Source organism: Pterocles gutturalis, unplaced genomic scaffold (assembly GCF_000699245.1).
Source record: "Pterocles gutturalis isolate BGI_N339 unplaced genomic scaffold, ASM69924v1 scaffold42688, whole genome shotgun sequence".
Lineage (NCBI taxonomy): Eukaryota > Metazoa > Chordata > Aves > Pterocliformes > Pteroclidae > Pterocles > Pterocles gutturalis.
In genome coordinates, this window is record NW_010121982.1 from 5,076 (window position 1) to 22,491 (window position 17,416).

Below are 17,416 nucleotides of genomic sequence, written 5' to 3' on the forward strand. Positions count from 1 at the left end.
ATTCTCTCTCCTTATGAATGTACAATATAAAATGAAATAGAGTTGGATTATTTGAGTCGAACTGCTGGATTTGAATTATTTGGATTGGTTTGGACTAGTTTGGATTAGTTGTATTGTGTCTAATTTAAAAGTGTATTATCTGTACTGCTTTTCTTTGCATATAGTACTTTGACATCAAATAGTCATAAGAATTAGAAATGGGAGTAAGTTGGTAGTGTGTTTTACTTTGTCTTTCCATTGCTGCTTACAAAGCATTTCCAAGGCAATGAATGTAAAACAATAACTAAGGTTGCCCTCATTTTTGCTCTGATTCTGTTCTTCAAATGACATTTTGACAAATGTTCTTCATTATATCTTTACAGCTGCAGTTTGTGATGGAAAATTTATGTTGACTGATTCCTCTGGGTTTTTTCACTCTATGAATTATCCAAAACCATATAATGCAAATATTGTTTGCCAATGGATTATACTGTAAGCCATTTTCCAATAATTTTCTACCTAACATATTTTTTTTATGAGGTGATCTTGTTTCCTGCACATCAACTTTCTGCCATTTCTTTGTATTCCCAAATACCCCATCATGGAAAATACATAATAACATTTTCTCCTTTCTATTTATGAAACTTCTTTTTCAAAAGTTGCATGCCTAAAACCTATAACTATATCAATAATTTTTCCACTTACAAAAATGCTTCGGTACGACTTTGAGAAATCTTGTGTATTATATGCATACACAGGAACATATTTGTAAGCTCAAAATAAATCACATACTTCAAAATAATTGCAAGATACCTGTTTCAAAGTATTACAGCAAATACTAGTCTCTAGGTAATGGTTTTATATTATAAAACTATTACTAATAGATGGAATTTTCAAGAATTCCCTTGTCATTTATGGATACACATATCACCTGGGAGTTAACAACACTTGTGCTCCTAAGTCTTTTAAGAATATATTTTAAAAGCCCATGAATATCATTTAACATAAAAGCACCAAATTCCTTTTAAGCCCTAGGCACAAGAGGTGGAATTTGTTTAATCAAGGATACATGCCTACAGGGACAGACAGCTATTTGTCTTTGATACTCTAGGTCCACTTCGCAGGCCAGGGAGAAAAAAAAAAAATAGCCATAGTGTGTGATAAATGCTATCCTAATGTACATCTAACATAAGTCAGATGATTGCAAGTTGTAAGCTCCTAAAAATCCCTGCAATGACAGCCTATTCAGAAGTTACTGATGAAAGTTACCTACTGAAAGGCAGTAATTTTTATTATAGTTTCATAATAATGTCTGTTCTTTGATTCTGAGAAGTATTAGTTTTGTAGAAGAGTATCAAAGGAGATTAAGCAAATGCCTTCAAAATCAGATAAGATTTGGACTTCTTATTCCCAAGGCTCCTTTGAAAGTGCTAGCCTTTGAGTTTGCTCAGGATTTTCTTCTTCACCTTGACGATTCAGGAAAAAGTCATACTTTTCCTTCTGTTTAGTACATTTGTTCCTTCTCGTGTTCAGCAATACTATTCACCAATAATTACTAGCTACATCTGGTTTTAAAATGTACCTGTGTCACAGGAAAAGCACAATATTCTATCCTTTAGAATATAAGCCTGACTTGTTCCTCAGTTCATGGTGTCACAGAATTTGAGCACCACAAATAATCATGTCTCAAGTGATCTACTTCCTTCTAAGTGTTAATTTTGCTTCAAACACTGCTATAGCTGCAAGAACCCATTGTATTAGGTAGATATCTATACCAGGTATGTAGCTAACAAATGCTTAGTTTTGGAAGGAATCATGAGTAATTGCAGATAATATAGTACAGATGCTGCAGATTTGTCTAAATACAGATTTATCAATGACAAAACCAACCGTATGGTTTTATTTTCCAGTTATCTGCTTTTAAAAAAAATCTGGCAACACTAATTCATGGAATCATAGAATCATAGAATCATTAAGGTTGGAAAAGACCTCAAGGATCGTCAAGTCCAACCATCAACCCAACACCACCTAACTCACTAAACCATGTCCCTAAGCACCCCATCTACAAGTTTCTTGAACCCCTCCAGGGATGGTGACTCCACCGCTTCCCTGGGCAGCCTGTTCCAATGCCTGATCACTCTTTCAGTGAAGAAATTTTTCCTGATATCCAGCCTAAACCTTCCCTGGTGTAACTTGAGGCCATTTCCTCTTGTCCTATCACTTGTTACTTTAGAGAAGAGGCCAGCACCCATCTCACTACAACCTCCTTTCAGGTAGTTGTAGAGAGTGATAAGGTCTCCTCTCAGCCTCCTCTTCTCTAGACTAAACAACCCCAGCTCCCTCAGCCGCTCCTCATAAGACCTGTGCTCCAGACCCTTCCCCAGCTTCATTGCCCTTCTCTGGACCTGCTCCAGCACCTCAATGTCCTTCTTGTGGTGAGGGGCCCAAAACTGAACACAGGATTCAAGGTGTGGCCTCACCAGTGCCAAGTACAGGGGCACAATCACTTCCCTAGTCCTGCTGGCCACACTATAGCTGGTGCAGGACAGGATGCCATTGGCCTTCTTGGCCACCTGGGCACACTGCTGGCTCATGTTCAGCCAGCTGTCGACCAGCACCCCTAGGTCCCTCTCTGCTGGGCAGCTTTCCAGCCACTTGGCCCCGATCCTGTAGCGTTGCAGGGGATTGTTGTGACCAAAGTGCAGGACCCTGCACTTGGCTTTATTGAACCTCATACAATTGGCCTCAGCCCATTGGTCCACCATTCACTGCGGTACTCAAATTTTGTCTTCCTTTTGAACAGAATTGTTTCTATGAGGGAACCTTTTGGATTTTCCAGTAAACAATGAGAGACAGTTTCTCCTCTCACTTTATTATCCCTATCAAAATGTGTTAAAAGTCACCCTATAACACATGCAAGATTTGATTTGTCTTCTACCTTTCTTTGTCTATAAAGATTTCCACATATATTTATGAAAAGTTTTTACATTTCCACTCCATTTAACTCCTCCCTGAATGAAGCTTTTATTTCCTCTCCTTTCAAAAATGAGAGCAGTATGCTCAATATTTCCCTTAGCTTCAGGATTAGCTTCAGGATTAGCTTCCTGAAAGGTTACCTTTCAATTAAATGGTTTACTCTTTTCAAACCAAGGATTTTTTTTTTCCAATGGAGAAATAAATAACAAAAGAAAATCCAGAAGACAACAAATAGTGGTACAGTAAGCTAAGCTGATTGTGATGGTAGGGTTTTAGAATGTGGAATATTGTATATGTTTAGCGGAAAGGCAATGGGAGACCTACTTAGATACAGATTACTGAAAGAACAGAACTGCAGCAAAACAAAACTCAGTACATTTTACACTTTAGTTACAGTGACTTTTGTTATTAAACTTACTGGATGATGGTTAGGTTTGATAACATGTTCCCATACAGTGGGTTTGGGATCCCCAAACCTCATGCAAATACTGTTTTTCTCATAAGAAGCATTATTTTGGGCTTGTAAATTAATAAGATGCAGAGAAAAAGAAAAGAAAAAAAAAAACACAAAAAAACTCTTCAGATGAAATTCAGATTCTATAGTTTAGAAGATTCAATTCCTAAAACATATACTTCATTCTACTGAGTAAAGGATTACTTGCACTGTTACAAAAGGTTTATGGTAATAATTTACAAACTAGAATTCAACCAAATAGCTAAACTTGATCAATAAACTTGATTAATGTAATTTTACTTTGTTTCTGAACTTAGGATCATTTGAGCATGCAATTAATTTACTGCAGTCAAAAAAAGATTACTAGAACATGACTTTCAGTTTTGAGGTTTATTTTTCTTTTGTTATCTTAGAGTGCCTCAAGGGTTATCCATTAAACTGAACTTCACTTCTTTTCATACGCAAGAATATGCAGACATTTTAAATATTTTTGAAGGTATAGGCCAAAACAAGATTTTAAGAGGTAAGAATATTTTTCAGCTAATATTACGTTTCCATTAATAAAATCTAAGTGGTAAAATAAGTGTTTTAAAGTGAAAAAAGACTGTATGCCTATATTCAAGTGGAAGAATGCATTGGCATAAAGTTTTCCCTGTTAGACAACTGAACTTGATATACTTATCTACTCTTACAAAAAGTGGAAATAAGTTGTAAGAAGATCCTGCAATATCACAGACAGTGACATAAAATGAAAGCAACTAGAGTGAAGCTGTTGGGAGAAGTATTGTGGTACTCCCTGAAATTCATTACAAGCATGGCACTGCTTTCCTCAGACACTGAAATATTGATGATACCTTATCTCTGTCTCTACATTCTGTTCTGGTAAAAAGGTTTTGCACATTTTTTACAAGACTCAGTCTATCCAGCTGAATTCCATCAGAGGTGGCATACATGTACTTGAAGATAAATATACAGGGATAAGTCAGAAAGATATATTATTATTTAACCTTGTTTGTGGAAACAGGGGGAGAATGGGAATGAGAAATAGCAAAGGACTCATAAAATAAAGAAAGGAGAAATTCTACCCTTTCAGTACTGCTTTGAATTTAACCCCCCTTTGGAATTTCAATTTAGATTTGAGAGATTGCTTCAATAATATGCTCTGCAGCAGCCACTAGCTTGCATGGTTTCAGGGACTGCTATGGGGATGACCAGTGATACCACAAACACTTGAAGACAATGTTAAAGACTGTCTTTCACTGGATTGCCTAAAACCTTGCAGTTTGAGGGCTAGATTTACAGGTACTAGAAATACCAAATGTAGAGGAAAGAAGGATTAGAAGACATTTCCAGACTAATACTCTCCATTTAAGTCAGTAAAAGAACCTGAGAAGGAGGAAGGAAAATAGCACACATATAATTAAAAGTGTGAGAGATGACATCCAATGTCTTTCCTTAATAATTTGTCACTGTTTCAATTATATAGTATTACAAGTACGTAAATAGCTCTTCCTCAGAAAAGTAGTCTCTCTATTTGTGAAAAATTGGGCAAGGACTTTGGAAGAAAAAGAGCGGAGGCAAAACCTTTCACAGAACAGTGATGAATTCAGGATTTTCTTTATCCTGAATGCAATCACTAATCTAACGGTTGTTGCCTATATCAGCTGTAGATGGAGGAGTAACTATTTTACTTTGTGTTGACTTGTATCAATCCTTTCACACATCTGGATTTTTTTATGAGTGAGTATAAATTAATTTATAATTTAAAGTTAAATCTGGATACATTGCACCACAGAATCATAGAACAGCCCAGGTTGGAAGGGACCTGTGGTCCAACCTTTCATGGAAGATGGAGCTTAATGAGATTATCTAACACCCAGTCACTTCTCAGAACATTGTAATTCTTCCTGTGCTATATGCCTTCATGTGTACATTCCAAAATGAAATACCTATGCAATTTCATAGTTTCCTTACGCTTTGACTACCTGTAAGTGTGTGCTAATTATTAAATTGTGAGAGTAAATAAATATAATAACAATATACAGTCAATACTGTGATTATAGAGCTTCAGAGTGCGTATCTGTAAGTTCTGGGAACATTAACAGCATCGTAAACATGGATATGAAGATTATAGTATTGAGTATGGGTACTAAGAGACATTTCTCCACTAGCTGCTATCCATATGGATGTATATGAGAGATGGAATATGCAGAATACTTACAGGGCAGCCAAATAGCTAAATGCCTTCAGGGTTTTGAAGCTACTGTAGACAAGATCACAGTATAAGAGGGAAAAGCATTCTTTAAGACTAAAAAAACTAATCCATTGTATTTTTGTGACAGCACTGGAGATTTTATTGTGCATGACATTGTTTTCTCTGACTGTATTATTCTTTATTTGTTCTCAGCTTCTCTGTCAGGGCCTAATCCTGAGACAATTTACATTTTTTCTCATGAGGCTACAGCACTGTTTATATCCGATTATTCTGAAAATTACAATGGCTTTAACGCAATGTACACTGCATTTAATGCAACTGAACTAAACAGTAAGTGTTATTTTTCTCTGTGTGCATTTGTTTGTTATCCCAAAAGCCTGGTGAAACTATTTTTTCAGTTTGACAAAATGGAGATGAAAAGGTAAGCCATATTTTCTGGCTTCAGTCCAGTAACTAGATCTACTTTGAGAAAATTCATACTATTTTAAAGATCAAATCATTGACTTCAGTAAGACTGTCCACAAGCTTACAGGCCTGTATCTAGCAGTAGGGTGATGTCTTACAAAGCTAATCTGTTAAAATAAAAGAATAAAACTCTGGCTATATCTCCATCAGATTCCCCTCAGGCAGTTTGTTCACTAATGCCCACTGTTGAATCACTGACACTAATCATTATTCTGTGATCACCTGACAGTACCTGGTCTCGAGAGTTTCTGACGTCCTAACTTATTGCCACAATCAATAGTCCCAAATGGTAAAACTAACATTTCGGAAAATACCTGCTTCAGTAAATAAGATTGGAAAAATTCCACATGCAGTAAATCTACAGTGACAACAAAATGCAGCAATATGACTCATGCATTGGTGTTTTTTATTAGAAATAAATGTAGACGCAGATTGGGCAAGTGAAGATGTCTTCAGTTGCTAAATTTTGAGCACGATATGAATAGGGAATGTAACTGGGAAAGGATATGCTGCAGGAAGCATCCAGAGTGCCAGCAAACTCTTGTCGTGTGGAAGCCCTTGCTGGAGGCTGAACTGCACTTCAAATCACCTTGAAAAGACACTGAGCAAAATATTATGGGAAGAAAAGTCATGAGGATGTTGCAGCAAATATGTGTGTGCAAAGAAAGAGCAAAGGAGAAGACCAAGGAAAGGGGCATCCCTGGTGCATGCAGCACAGTAGTTATCTTCTGCGCATTCAGGTCTGGTGGTGAGCCATTTCATCTGGACCAACCCAGGTTTTGGCAAAGAAAAGAGAAAAAGAGCAGGGTTAGCCCTTCGTCTTAGCTATGCAAGGGGTCCCTTCTCATTCCCCCACCACATTACTGGCGAAGGGTCAAAAAAGAAGGTTGATGCATGAGTGCAAGAGCATGTAGGGCCACCTTCAGTGATAGTATTTTGTTAAAAATTACAGATGACACATTTATTTGAGCAATTATGTTGCCTTGCATAGAAGAGGAAATTGAGTAACCGAGGGCTCCAATTTTCAACCACATTTAAGAATTTACATTGTTCATCACTCATTCTTATGTAATTCTGAGAAAATGTTTAATATCTCTGTCATTTTTATTTACTAGAGTTTCTTATTCACAGATTATGAGAAAGTCAATTGCACTTTTGAAGATGGTTTTTGTTACTGGATACAAGATTTAAATGATGACTCAGACTGGGAGAGAGTTCAGGGCCCTACCTTTCCCTTTATGAGTGGTCCTGATTTTGATCATACATTTGGCAACATGTCAGGTAAGATCAAACACAAGTTGCTTACAGATTAAAGGAAAAGCTTGATTTAGCTTATGTTATACCACTGTAAAATGGATTCTTCACAGTGGTATTATTGGGATGTAATTTTATTCTACTCTATAAATGAGTCAGGGCAACCAGACAAAACTCCTTATGCTACTGATTGCCATCTTGTGGAAATATACCAAAACTAAAAGAAGAAACAAAGGAATATATAAAGTGATTAAAGTGTGAGGTATTGAAAAGTTTCAAAGCTATTAATATGCAAAAGTGCCTTATCTGAGAAAGAAATTTCTATTGCACAACAGTGTTATAGGTCAAACAACCTTAAGGAAAAAACCAAGCATATTTACATTTTAGGGAAATCACTTTTATTTCACCCCTGTCTACTGGTGGCATCCTCATGATTGTCACAGGATAATTTTGAGTTAACATAAAGTTGACCTGCAGGGTACATAGGGCACCCGTGTCCCCAGCTAGAATCACAAACCAAACACACTAATTTTCAACACGTACGGAAAACACACCCTCCAGCAACTGCTATAGCAAAACAACTTAATCAGAAGAGTGATTATATCAAATGCGAGTTTTAATTAAAGAAACAATACTGCAAGGAATTAGATTTTGAATGTCTATCACAAATGCCTATCCCAAAATTAGACTCCAAAAGTTTTAATATCTGCTTCAAGAAGAAAATCAAACAATCTCTTTCTCTGTTGATTTGTCAGTCCAGCTAAAACTAATTAACATAATTTGGGTTTTGCAATGGCTATATGTATTCTGTTCAAGACTTATACAGAACTTATTCAGTGACAAATAACTGGAAAAAACACAAATTATTCTGGAAGAAGTTACTCCCAGGAAAAGAAAAATACTATTCAACATGCTATTGGATAGAAATTTTTTTTTTGTACTTACTAAAATGTTCTCATTATCTTGCAGGATTTTATATTTCAACACCCATAGGACTAGGGTTCGGAGAAGAGAGAGTCCGGATTATGAGTTTGCCTTTGGTCTCTTCAGATCCATATTGTCTAAGCTTTTGGTATTCTTACATAATTCCTAAACATATATTTAGTTCAAGAATAAAACCAAATAGCTTTCTTTCATATATAACATTCATCCAAGTCAGTGTGCCAGCAATAAAAACCTACTTTTGTTTGTATTTTCATGATCAGTCTGAACTCTAGGCTTGGAACTTTGACTCCTTTATAGCTTTGAGTCTTGAAGTTAGCTTTAATGTGTTTTCTTTCTCACCCTGCATACAATATTAATTTCTATACAGAAATTATATTAAGAATCCCTGAAATGTTTTTTGTCATGAAGCTTAACCAGTCCTCTGTAGAAAATATAGCAAAGTACGAAGTAAATCTTCCAGGTATAATCTAAACATAAGATTAATTTTATTTTCATGCTCACTGAATATTAGTCCTAATTCCACAAAACCATTTATAAAATAAAAGGCCTAGTATTTTTTAACGAAATTTCACTTTCTTCTAATAATACCAAAATTGCTCTTCCTCCTCAAGGTATTTCATGTACAGTCCTAATGTTTACCGTTTAAGTGTTAGTATAACTAATGAGCATGGTTTGGAAAAGATCATTTTCCAGAAAGAAGGAAACTATGGAAACAACTGGAATTATGGACAAGTAACTCTAAACGAAACATCTGATTTTAAGGTTTGTTAAACTGCTTGTTATTTTTTAAATTTATTTTAGCTAAACTGATATCAGAGTTTTCTGCCAAATGAACTAAATGACCCACAGCTCTAAAGATAGTATCTAGTACTATTTACTAATGCATGCCATCAAATAAATGTTAGCATTCAGAAGACTGGAGTCCCCAGTTGTCATCCCCCCCCCCCCTGGAATTTAAAGTGTTATTATTGTAGAAAAGAGAAAATCTTAACATTGTTGTGGGACAATCAATGTTATACTGAAAGAGAGCTTTCCACAAAACAAGGGTTTTCAAAGCCAATCAAAATCTATGTGGACTTTAAAATCTTGACATTGTGTGTGATATGAAGCACTTAGCCATGAGAGTATTTCAGATTCTGAAGCACTACTTTCACTAATTAATTACAGAATAATTCACTGCAAATGTGTTCCAGATCTAAGTTTATCTGGGGCCACATGGCTAACAACTGACTTGACTTATTGGTAAACAAAAGGAGGAGATTCATGCTAGAGAATCCCTTCAGCAACTTTCTATTGAGAACACTTTCTTTTTATAGGTATTTGGGATGGCTTGTCCTGCTATAGTAGTTTTGATTGATGCAAAATCACTGCCAGAAAGAAGCATTTACCATCTGAGGAAGTAAATGCATCTGTGACCTGGCTTCATCAGATTTCCAGCAAATGTGTGTTTTATGATCTCAGGAAGAGTGCTATACCTAGCTGTATTTCACCAGCACAAATTCCTTGGTAGCAGGATTACTTTAAATATGTGGATATTAAAGCACAATACAAACAAATGAGATTAATTTCAATTTTTCATGGAGATATGCCATTAGATCAGAAGTTTGGACTGATGAGTGATACAGAATTTGTGTTTCAAAAATTACATGTATTTATATATAAAAAGTAAAACGATTGAATAGTTTTAAATCATGTTCATAATTTATACAAAGAAGTTCCTGCATTCCTTAGAATAATCCACTAAGTATGCAGTGTTGTTCTGTTCTTCAAGGAATCCTGTCTCATCCTTGATGCCTTCCTCTGAGTGTAGCACCAGTGTAGATTATAGTGGAAATCAGAGCATTCAAGAAAGAAGACAGAATGGCTCAGCACAGGAAGCTGAAAAATGTTTCATTAAATTATAAAATTCTAATTTTTTTTTATGAACTTCAGATTACTTTTGATGGTTTTAAAAAGCGTGGTCCCAGTGATATTGCCTTGGATGACATTGGCCTGACAAAGGGAAGGTGTAATGAAAGTATGTATGTAGAGCCAACTGTGATTCCAGCTGTTACTCCTGCCCCTTCAGTTCCCAGTAAGTAAACACTAAATTACAGTTGATTGTCATTTCCTATTACTGTATTTGTGTTTGACTGATTCAGAACTTTAAACCTTCTCTTTTAGAAAAATCTTTCTTCAGCATTATAAAATTATCTCTGAAAGATCAGGTTCCCTGCCCATGGCTCCACTGATAGCTACAGAACTGGTAAATTCATAGTCTAAGCTATCAGTACAGTATCTTCCAAAACTGTAAGAGCAGAGGATAATTAAAGAATTCAGGATTTCTCTCTAAACGTTTCAGTTAGTAAAGCTTCCAGGAAGCCACTGAAAGGGAAGGAAGAAGAAAGAGTAGGAAGATTACAACCTCTGTATTTGAAATTATAAGCAATGTAGCAGAGGAATAAGAGAATGAGCAAAGTCACATAGTAATATTGCCAGAGGTCTCAGTAGTAGAAATTCACCAAATTCTGTGAACACATGCACACTGAAAAATCCCATTTTTAGGGGAAAGAATCTATAATAGTGTCAGAATGGTTGAAGAATGGAGCACGATCTATGTGAGTGTCTAAAATTGCTCACAATGAATGAGTTCTTTCCAATATGAATTTGACTGCATTGTTATTTCTACTCTATGCGCTTACATTAAAAATGAAAAAGAAAGCAATATTTACTTTGAAAATAAATTAAATAGGGAAACAGAAAGGGCAAAAAGATAGCAGTTATTCTGGTTTTGGAGTAAATGAGTGGACCAAAAAAATAAAAGAACTCTTTCCACTCCCCGATCTAAAGAGAGGTTTCAATATATGCATAAATTATGGAATGTGTCAAAACCTAAGCCCGACTTCTTCAATTTTGCATTTGCTAACTCTACTCCTTGTGGAAAGGCAAGAGTGATGAGTAGGTGCTTGCTCTAGTAATAATGGATGGGGCTTTTTTCCAGTGTAATGGGTCCTCATCTCATTTCATCTCACTATCTTCTTGGCACCTCTTCTGAATCCCAGGTTCATTGGGAAGCTGGAGGAAGATTGGATTTTTTTGCTCATTTTTGCCATCTTCTGCAAGTCAAGTAGAAGTTAATGAAACATGAAATGTCTTTGCCTATAGCACATATGCGCTTCTGCAGACTGGTTGTACTGCTTGATCAAGAGCCATCACACTGCAGAGTTTTTCAGAGGAAAGCACAGAGGTTTAAGCTTCCTCAAAACATTCTAGTTTCACAGAGCTAGTTACAAGAATCTTACTGAGAAAAATCTGGAAAAATACCTGTAGCCAACATTATAAATCTGGAAAATGTATATAAAACAATGAAGAAAGATTACATATGGTGTTGACCAGATCTACACATGTTCAAAGCAAAAACTGGTACAAATATGAACAGAGCTTGTGGAAAGAAGTCATTATAACATCTGAAAGGGCTTTGTAATTTATTGTGCTGTAATAGGGCTGATAGGGCTTTGTAATTTATTGCCTCCCATTAGATCTATCGCCACTTAAAAAGCACATCAAGTTGCTCTCTTGACATCATATAGTAAATAAAAATGGTCTAAAACTAAAATAATATAAAAAGACTTTTTGTATTGTATTCACGTTTAAGTATTGTGTACTAATATTATCATTCTATCAAATCTATCACCTCTAAATCTACTGCATCAGGACAGGTAGGAAAACAAAACCTTCTAAATTTAAGAGTAAAATTCAAGTTTTATAGTTCCATTCTGAGACACAAGGTGGTTTTCTCTGTCAGCAAAATTAAATTTTAATAACACTGGTCTTTTCAGTCACAATTTACTAAAGTGAGTTTTGGAATTTGATTGTAGTTTTCATTAAAGTAATACTATGGAGAGATCTGCCACCTCCAGGCATCTTTCAGGTGGTGTGGGCAAACGTACCTCACAAGGTAGCAACAGTCTAACTATTACTCGTAGAACGAACCTGTGGTAAATAGTAGCTGAGTGCTGCTGTCCAAACAGCAAAGAACTGTCACTCACACTATAGATCTCTACCCAAAATATCTCAATAAAATTTTAAGGTTCAAAAAAAGGAAGCGGTTATGTGCCGTATAGCTCCTTGTGAAACAGAATAGAGAGATTCCATACTGTCCTTCAACACGATACAAAAACACAGTCTAAGCTGTCGCTGGGGAAAAACTAAGTGGTTTGCATAACTTTATTGAGGCATGCTACATATATTCTATCTGCCACCTGCTGAAAAAAAAGGTGAATCTTATCAATCATCTTCAAAGAAGTATGAAAGTACTTTGATGGATATGGTGCAAGCTTACTAACACTAATATTTTCACTACAAATGTCATGTCTATAAACAAGAGATGAAAGAATTTGATCTGAGCCAATCTCTTTTGCTAGATGTAGAGCTTTGGCAAGAGGCACTGGCATCATTCAGAGTGCCACAAAAGCTCATTGAAAAGTAAAAAAAAAGGCTTAGGTGGTAGGATAGGGAAGATGGATTTGGTTTTGTCTTTTGCACAAGACTGTCAGCTTACACTTTCATCTAAAACAAAGATTGCTTTCATCTTCATATTCATTCATAACCTGTCTTTTAACACAAACAACAGTGTGGAAATTGCAGCGTAGATTCCACACTTAACCTGTGTATGTCAATATAAATTAAAGTTCTGAGTAAAGCAGAGAGCATTTTTTTTATTAATTGGTCATATATCATTTTCTACAGTGTTGAGAAAATCTTCTGTTATTCTCAGTGAAAGGACCAAGATTGTTGGTGCTTTTTGCTATTTGGTTCTCTAATGAGTAACAGTTATACCAATAACTCCATATAAATTCATGTTTAAAGATCACTGGAAATTTTTAAAACATTTTTTCCACACATAAGCAAAATCAATTACTTTTATTGGTTTCCCATGAAAGAGAAAGAAGATCATTACTAATGTACCTCACATGTAGCCAACACCAGATCAGATTTCATCATAACTCGTCCCTGTTCTGCTATTAAGAAAGTTGGTTTTGCTCTGCTCATATCATCAGATGATACCGGCTAAGAATCATATATTCTTCATGCAGCTTTACAATCCTTACGTGTCTCTGCATGCAGTAATATTCCATTAAAACAAGAGCCAATGTAATTTTTTTTTTTGTTGCTAATGGTATTTACAGAAAGTAGTCCTCATTGTGAGCCATATGGCTGACGCATAATATATTTCTTAGTCAATGTGTGATTGTTAACAGTTCCTTTTCCTTTCAGAAACTTGGTGCTTCTTGCTAGGAGTGATTTGGTAAAAGAGGAAGTTCTACAAGATGGCTGTAATGAGAAAGTTCAAACTGATCTAGGTGTTCCTGCTCCGGCAGGGGGATTGGACTAGATGATCTTTCGAGGTCCCTTCCAATCTCTAACATTCTGTGATTCTGTGATTCTGTGAAACCTCTCTTGTATTTAGTGGGGCTTCCTCCCAGTGGGTTTCAATGGGCAAACTCAACGATTCAACGATTTGTAGATTATGTAGTCCCCAACCAAGTGGTCAGAGTATGCAACACTGACAGACATAATGAAACACAAAATTCCAGCCATGGCCAGCGGGGAGAGAGGGAAGTGTTAAAGTTTAGCCAAAGTCTGAAAGTTAAACAAATCATTTTTAATTCAAAGAACAAAACAACAACAAAACAAAATTTCTTCTCCCTTAACTTCTATTTCCTGAAGCAGGTGGGGGAACACTTTATTTTTTAATAAAGTAATTGTGAACAACAGAAGTGGGAAAACACCCAAGTTCATTCTAATGGTACAGCTGAAATGAAAATCAATAGTATTTCAAATAGTATATGAAGCTGATGTAGATCACCATCCAAACTATATATTGAAAATGAATATTGAATATATGAAGTATAGTTAGCTATGTCTATGTGAGAGTGTGTGTATATACATATCTACAATATTGGGTTTTAAATAAATTTTATTCATTTTTATAAATACATATATATATTTATGATAAAGACCTTTCTTACTGGAGCAGTTGTTTCAAGGAAAAAGTAAATGGCTACTTTTACCATTTACAAGGTTGAACTGTAAAAGTTTTTAGGGTCCTGATGAAATCAAAATAACAGTATAAGGGGTTTTTTTCTATAAGGTTTATTTACTACATGACAAAATGGCCTTTTTACTTGAGCGACTCTGCTAATGCTGCAAGAAGATCAATCAGATAACAAGCAAGGCATACAAGCCAAGCGCATAAATAGGTTATACTTGAGGGAAGGAGAGGCTTTCCACTCTGATGTTTTCTAGCTTTTATATTCATGTACTAGTAAATCATATAGTCGACTGTATCACATTCTTTCCTTCATATTTTCTGTCGTGTGCACAGCTTGCAGACCAATAATCACCAAATGAAGTACAGACTGGGTTCTTTCCCTGACTACATGGGGAAGACTTCTCATAGTACCATCACGAATACAGAGCACCTGGGCACCAGCACTTCACAAACAGCTATATACGAAATACAGCTGTAGATAACACTATGACATTGCTTGTGTGTGTCAGCAGGTCTGACTTAGACACTGTAACTAATAAGGACAATTAACTTCTTGCACACCTTATTTCCTCAATGCTCTGTGTCCTTACTGGAGTGTTGACTTCTCACAACTCAAGCTTTACAGTAATGGCATCGTCGCTGAACCCTTACAGTGATGAAGTTAGCTTGAAAAGCCTCTTCATATAGTTACTTTTTCCAAATTATCTTTGTTAAAACAGATTGCAAAAGTGAGAAAATAGTTAACTATGTTTTTGAAATGTTTTTCTTTTTCAGCTGACTGTGGAGGGCCAGTTGATCTCTGGGAGCCAAACAGTACATTCAGTTCTGAAAATTTTCCAAATGATTACCCTAATCGAGCATTTTGTAAGTCATTCTTCTCCAAGTCTTCAGGAAAAGTTTAGCTATATAAAAGTAGAGATACTAAATCTACTTTCCCAAGTCAGACATTGTCCATCAAAAAATTTCTAAGCTATATAAAGTGGGATCTTTCAACTGAAGCCTATATGTCACTTAGCAGAAACTAAAGAATCATGTGCCAGTTGATTAAAAAGTGATGAAAACAAGCACAATCCCTTGAAATGGGTTCAGAAAGGCCAATTTCATCATGCTTATTACGTCAAATGTCTTTATGTCAATGCAACAACAGACAAGGTGCTGAAAGTCCCCATTTTACCATTACACCTTGATATATTTGCCAGGTTAATATGTGTGTATTCATTTTGAAGTGGATCCTAAGGATCCTCTCTTTATTGGATGTTCCTTAGCATACTAGTGAAAATACATTGTTATTCTACTAACGTTACTTGATTTAGACTAAGCCACAGCTGGCAAAACGGAAAACATTTCAAGGTGGTCCACTACCTGCTGTTGACAGATGAAGCAAGGAAGAGAACTTTCTCATTGCTTCTTAATTAAATTTTAATTATTTATTACTTCACCTTTAAATGGAGAATTGTGTTGGGATGTTAATCACAAGAGTTGTAATTTTGTGTTTCTGTCCCATTTGAGGTATGGTTCTCATTTCCAGGTATTTATTTCACAAGTTCCCAAATGAGATTCCTACTTGTGAGAAAATACTTTTAATTCTATGAAGAGATTAAAAAATTGCTGTTTTTATTTTACTTTCTTTCCTTAAATGATTTTCTTAGCATACACACTTACATAGATTAAATATGATAAACATAGGCTAAACAGAAGCAAATACTTCTCTAAAAAGATATCTAACTTGAAAGACAGGCTTCTGTGACAGACTATAGAAATTGTCTTACTATCAAATAAGACTTAAGAGACAAGACTATTTGTCACATGTTCAGTTACAAAAAAAATTAGCTTTGCTAGTTAGCAATTCACAGTTGTCATGCATGGTAAAAAATGTATGTGTGTATGTCTTAGGAGCTTAAATCCAGTTTTCAAAAGGGATTTAGAGAATGAGAGTCAATTGAAATTTGGAACTTGACAGCGTAAGTTGTTTTTAAAGATAAGATGTAGACTTATAAGTCTCTTGGGTGATTCTTAATAGTTTAGCAGGTGTTTTTTTTTTTTTCCCCAAAATCCTTCAACATGAAAATGACACAGTAAATATAACAAGTGAAAAGGTGATTTTTGTGTCTGTGTTATTATTTTCTAGGTGTGTGGTACTTAAACGCTGAACAGGGAAAAAACATTCAACTTCATTTTCAGGTTTTTGATCTGGAAAATATTAATGATGTAGTTGAAGTCAGAGATGGCAGAGGACCGAATTCCTTACTTTTGGGCAAGTACCAGAACTGGGTTCTAAAATGAATGCAATCAGACAGCTGTAGCAAACCAATGGATATAATATAAAAGAAAGTTAATTATCTCTAATTTAATTCTACATTTCTTCACATTTTTGGATCTCAAAAATTAGGAGGAAAACTCAAGAAAGCATACTGTATGTGACATCATATTTTGCGAATGCTTGCACACACTCAGCTTTCTACGCAATTCAAATGAAACTAACTTCATAATAAATAAGACGGCTCATGTATATGGACAAACAGAAGCATAATCTCTTAGCTGAACCTTATTTTCTATACTGATGTGTCAAATTTGGGACTGAGCTTTGATCATTGCAGTCTGATAGCAGTTATGTTTGGGGGAATAACTGTATTCATGTGGTAGCAGTATTTGCTTTTGAACCCAAAACACTGTGAAATACATAAGAACAAAATAGCTTAAATACATTCATGTTCTCCTGGACAACAGCTGTCTATACAGGACAAGGCCCATTGCCAGATGTCTTCTCTACAACAAACCAGATGACAGTAATCCTCCTTACAGACAAGTCTGAAAGAAAGAAGGGATTTCTCGCAAACTTTACGACTGGCTACCATCTAGGTAAGCATATGAACCCTTGTATTTAAAAGGTTATACCACTGGTCAAACACATTTGAGAAAAAGTGGAGAGTGGAAGGTGACTCTCAGCCTTTGATCAACAGATAATATGAAAAAGTTAAAGAGAAAAAGCCTAGTGTTTACCCATCTGTCCCTTATGTTTCTAGAAAGAAAAGTGATGATTTTGTTGCTTTACAGACACATTTTCTGTATCACAGAATCATAGAATCATTAAGGT

The 17,416-nt window shown here is 35.5% G+C and overlaps 1 protein-coding gene across 1 annotated transcript; it reads left to right on the plus strand.

Moving 5' to 3' along the window:
* Positions 1-362: 362 nt before the first annotated feature.
* Positions 363-17,181, plus strand: TMPRSS15 (transmembrane protease, serine 15; the record flags this gene model as incomplete). The annotated part of the gene is made up of 10 exons (XM_010077396.1): positions 363-471; positions 3,823-3,932; positions 5,817-5,954; positions 7,221-7,370; positions 8,313-8,415; positions 8,900-9,050; positions 10,221-10,362; positions 15,097-15,186; positions 16,451-16,576; positions 17,050-17,181. Coding segments are annotated over 10 exons (1,251 nt in total), but the record flags the coding sequence as incomplete, so codon positions are not given.
* Between the last annotated feature and the right edge of the window lie 235 nt (positions 17,182-17,416).